Below are 4,966 nucleotides of genomic sequence, written 5' to 3'. Positions count from 1 at the left end.
GAACCTCTGAGTGGGGGAGAGTGTTAGGAGTGGGCGAGTTGGGCTAATGTAATGGGGGGGATTGTTGTAATAATAGTTGTAATAACAAGTGTTGTAATGGGGAGAGTGAGAGTGTATATGAATGTATATGTAATAGGGCCAAGAGTGGGGGAGTGTACTAAGTCACTCGGGTTTGTGGTGTACGGGGCTTTGTAATGTCCGTTGGAAAAGGGACCCGAGTTAGTATAAGACACACTATAGGGGGGAAGGACTATCCTCCCCGGGACTTGACACTAGGATTAGCCTAGGATATCCCCTTCTCCCCCACTGCCAATGTTAGGATGTTGAGGGTGTAATATGGTTGCCTTATAATTAATAAAAGCCCACGTGCATTATTCATATACTATGTTCCTTTCTGTATGCTGTTACTTGCTGTGATATGTGACTGGTGTGGATTGTCTGTATGTTATTACTGTGATGCTTGTCCCTTTTCTCTAATAGATATATGGCTTGTTCCTGACCCGTACATGTGCCTATTGCAGATCTTGTAAGGTGTGACTCTTGGCTGGCTTAGCTTTCGGGGAAGAAGCAAGAGCCACACGGTGTCAAGTAGTTGGCCCCGTGACACAATGCAGGCCTCGAGGAGATTCTGCATCTCTCGTTATTTTTATAATTTCAATATTATTAATAATATTGTTTTTAGTATTTTAATTTCTTATCGTTTTCTTATTTAATATTGGTGCTAAGAATGGACAATCTGAATCGGTAGAAAATTGACTTTACTAACAAAACTAGTAAAATAGCACCACACATGTCACTTACGACTATTTAAATATTATCTTTTTGGTTTTGATGTCACGTGCCGAGCTTTGACCTGCTTGAGCTCGGTTCGACAGTTTCTTATCGAGCTTGGGTCGAGCTTTGAGCTCGGTTCGAGCTCGGCTCGTTTAACAACTCGATTGTTCACGAGCCGAGCTCGTTTATCGAGCTCACGAGCTTGCTCATGAACAACTCGTTTTATTTGTTCGTGAGCAGCTTGTTTATTTTTCTATGAAAAGCTCATTTTTTGTGCTCGTGAACTTTGATCACAAGCAACTCGTTTGTTTTGCTCACGAACGAGCTCGTTTATGGTGTTCACAAACAAAATAATATCAAATTTGGTACATCAAATAATACCATTTCATTGGATCCGATATGTCTTTGAATGGGCCAGGACTAATGGGCCATTAATTGGGTATACTTGTAGTATAAATTTATACACATTACTAAACTTTATTTTTTTTTAAATATATATATTATAAATGAGTTAGCTCACGAGCTTGTTCATGAACTTGTTCACGAACCTCTAATCGAACTTGCTCGCGAGCTTTGGTTTGCTCAAGTTCGGTTCGTTTATAAACCGAGTCTGAAAATCGTGCTCACGAACGGCTCATTAAAAAATCGAGCCGAACGCCGAGCCGCTCATGAGCGACTCGACTCATTTACAACCCTATATGTGGTAAAAATATTTGGCACTTCCATATTATATTAGGAATCATTTTGGCATATCAAATGATCTATAACTCACTGGTGGTGAAGCTCTTATAGCCTAGTGGTTGAGAGCTTACCTATGACTAGGGAGGTCATGGATTCGAATCACATCCGGATCTGGTGGGGATTTTTATTTCTTCTTTAATGTAAGCGCATTGTGCGCAAATTTAAAAAAAATATGATCTATAACGTATAGCAAAATCAAATGCGGGTATAAATTTGAGCTTTTGATATTTGGGATAAAATTAGTCGAAAATATGTGTCAAATAACTATCAATCATATACACGTGTTATTTTGGATGATTTGACACTAATGCCAAGATGAAGAATGAAATTAATACATTAACTTGTTCTAAAAAAAAAAATAGTACATAATATTCTATAACTCATATAATTTTCCCTAATAACTAAAATTCTGGCCTGCCAATATGATTTCCAATTCGTTGGAAATTTTTTCCATCTGATTTCAGAGTCCTTATCTTTTTTATTTCTTTGATATCACATTAATTCAATTTCTACGTATTAATTGATTTATTAATTTCACTTCTTTTAGAGAATTCTTTAATACAATAACAACAAATCCTTAATCCCGAAATGATCCGTGATCGGTTAACATGAACCGTCATACGAAATCGTCAGGGACGGAGCCAGCCCAGAGCCTGGGGGGCCGAAGCCCCCCAACCACCGGCTCCGCCCTTAAGTACCGTTAGTGTTATCTCGTGTAGCCCATTGGTAGATATTTAACCTATGTAGATATCAAGCTCATTTTGTTATGTTTTATTTGAACTTTATTTTTTCAATTTGACTCTTTATTGTTTTATTTGAAGTTTTGAACTCTATTATATCTATTCTTTTAAGAATTTATTATCTAAAAAAAAAAATCAACTTCTTACTTTTGAGGCTCAATTAACTTAATTTCTAAATTAATTTTTATGAAAAATATAAAAACGTTTATAGCTAAAAATAAAAAAAAGTGTGAAAACATTATAATTTTTAGTCAACATACCATAACGATAAAGTTTCAAGCTTAAAAAAATTTACCCAGCCCTAACTTGGTTGGACTTTGAAAAATTACTTCTAATAATCCAACTAAAATTAGCCCCCAACCGTCAATTCCTAACTCCGCCACTGGAAATCGTGTCAGCGATATAAATTCTCTTCCTCCACTGCCATATTTTTCTCAATATTGATGAAAAATAACATTTAACAAAAAAATATAAAAATAACTAAAGCAAAAGGATACATATTTTATTTAAAAAAACACATTGTCCTCAAAAAAAAAAAAAAAACTGCATAACTGTGGCTAATTAATGCAAGTCTCCAAAGAAACATTAACAATTCTTAGAAAAATCCATCTCCAAATCAAGGATTATTAAATTCCTGATTATGATAAACAGTCATATCAGGATTTGAAAACATCATCCATACTCATATATCAGGAGTAAAATCATCATCATTAGGGAGCAGTGGATTATTTTTGCCCAAAAGCTCATCAGCTTGCATTGTTACTTTCTTTCTCAGATGTTCCAGTGATGTTTTGAACTGTTGTAGCTGAGAAAAATCAAGTTCATCAATTGGTTTTTGCCACCAAAACTGCTCTTTACCTGCCTCTCTCATTTGTTTCAGTTCTTCTCCTCTTTTCTTCTCAATCTCCAGTTGGTCCGTCACCTGATCCGATCTTTACTAATTAGTATTCCAAAATGATATAAGAAAAACAATTTAAAGTACCAGTCTTGATCACATGCACCTTAATGAGTATGTAGAATTTGCTCATTCACCGTTAGATCTAGACTCATTAAGGTGCATGTGAAAATTCCGGTTAAAGCACTCTAGTTAACCTGATTCAGCTGCCTATTGAGGCCCCGAATGTGAGCATCCCGATGAGCCTCAACGCCCTGCGTTGTGGGAGAAATTTGAGTCGGGTTAGGGCTAAGATAGCGGTCAACCACTATTTCAACGGAAGGATGTCCAAAGGAATAAATTTTGTTCCCCGGTGAGGCGAGTATGACAGCAGTTTCAGCACCGCAAAGGGTACAAAGCTCGCTAGCCTTCTTGAAAAGGCCGGCTTTTCGTTTAGAGAATGTTACCATAAGATTGCTTTCGTTATCCATCTTCTTCATCTCTATCTTCTGCCTACCTCTACCCTTCTTTTCCGCCATCTGACAATAAATTATAAAATACTTAATCTTATTTTATGATCAAATTATTTGAAACTATATACATTTATACAAAATATATATTTGGTAAGAAAATAATGATGAAAAAAAATATTTAGTAACAACAACAATCCAGATAGTGGTTCATGAACCTCTCATCCTCACCAATAAAAACTAATTTGGCACTTTCCAAAATAAGATTCAGAAATAATTGGAAATTTTTTTGGTGCAGTCTCAGATTATAATCTTGCTAATAACTTTTTTTTTTTTTTTGTTTTTTTCTGATGAGATGGTATAGATATCAAGGTTTATCAACCAAACCACCCCATTGAGAAAACATTTTTAATGGATCCAAAGAAATATATAGAAGGAAATGAAAAAATCTTTCACTCTGGAAGATAGAAATCCATATCGTCTGAATCTAACTCTGAGATTAAAAAGAAAAAAGAAAAATAAAAAATTTGGTTGATCACTGTTAGATTTAAGCTTATTAAAATCATGTGGTGGAGATTAAAATTATCATAAGATTTAGATTCACACCATTAGATTAAAATTATCATCTGCTCAGTGATTGACGAAGTGAATTTGGTCAATCACCATTAGATTTAACCTTATTAAAATCATGTGGTGGAGATTAAAATCATCATAAGGTTTAGATTCACACCTGCTAGATCTAAACCGACCAGGTGAAAACCACCAGTGATGAACATATATGAAAGTTTTTCATCCAAACAAACAAAATAAGAAAACAAAGATCTGTGAAAAGACACAAGTTTTGATGAATAGATCTTGAAAACTCTTCATCCAAACAAGAAAAATGAGAAAAAAACACACAGAGTTGTGATGAATAGATGAACTTCATCCAAACAAGAACAAGAACCATCAAAAGACAAAAAGAAAGAAGAAATTAAAAGAAAATGAAATAAAAAAGAACCGTTAAAAGGCACAAGTTGTGATAAATAGATGAACTTCATCCAAACAAGCAGACTTTTGATAAAAAAAAGAAAAAGAAATAGAGAAGACAGAAACAAGAACAAGAGAGTATACCTTACAAAGGAAGTGAGAAATGCAGAAGATGAATGACAGGAGACAGGAATGCAATGAAGACACAGAACAATTAGGGTTTTATAAGGGGTCATTATATATATAGAGAGATATTTTTGTAATTTTTTATTTTGAATAAATTGGGGAATTTCAAATTTTTTTTTTATCTGATTTATTTATTTGGCTCTGTTTGCTAACGGCTTCTAACACTTAAAATTAATACATTAAGTGCTTATCGGTTTTAAACCTGTTTAGTA

At 34.4% G+C, this 4,966-nt stretch overlaps 1 protein-coding gene across 1 annotated transcript; it reads right to left on the bottom strand.

Moving 5' to 3' along the window:
* Positions 1 to 2,818: 2,818 nt before the first annotated feature.
* LOC136225469 (agamous-like MADS-box protein AGL62) lies at positions 2,819 to 4,759 on the bottom strand. The gene is made up of 3 exons (XM_066013488.1): positions 4,713 to 4,759; positions 3,348 to 3,668; positions 2,819 to 3,177 (listed from the first exon to the last, which is right to left on the bottom strand). Exons 2-3 carry the CDS (start codon positions 3,666 to 3,668, stop codon positions 2,938 to 2,940), a joined length of 561 nt encoding a protein of 186 aa, XP_065869560.1. The 5' UTR covers positions 4,713 to 4,759; the 3' UTR covers positions 2,819 to 2,937.
* Positions 4,760 to 4,966: the final 207 nt, after the last annotated feature.

This window comes from Euphorbia lathyris, chromosome 4 (assembly GCF_963576675.1).
Source record: "Euphorbia lathyris chromosome 4, ddEupLath1.1, whole genome shotgun sequence".
NCBI classification, from domain to species: domain Eukaryota; kingdom Viridiplantae; phylum Streptophyta; class Magnoliopsida; order Malpighiales; family Euphorbiaceae; genus Euphorbia; species Euphorbia lathyris.
Note: the sequence above shows the minus strand (reverse complement) of the source record. Positions and strands in the feature narration are given on the sequence as shown.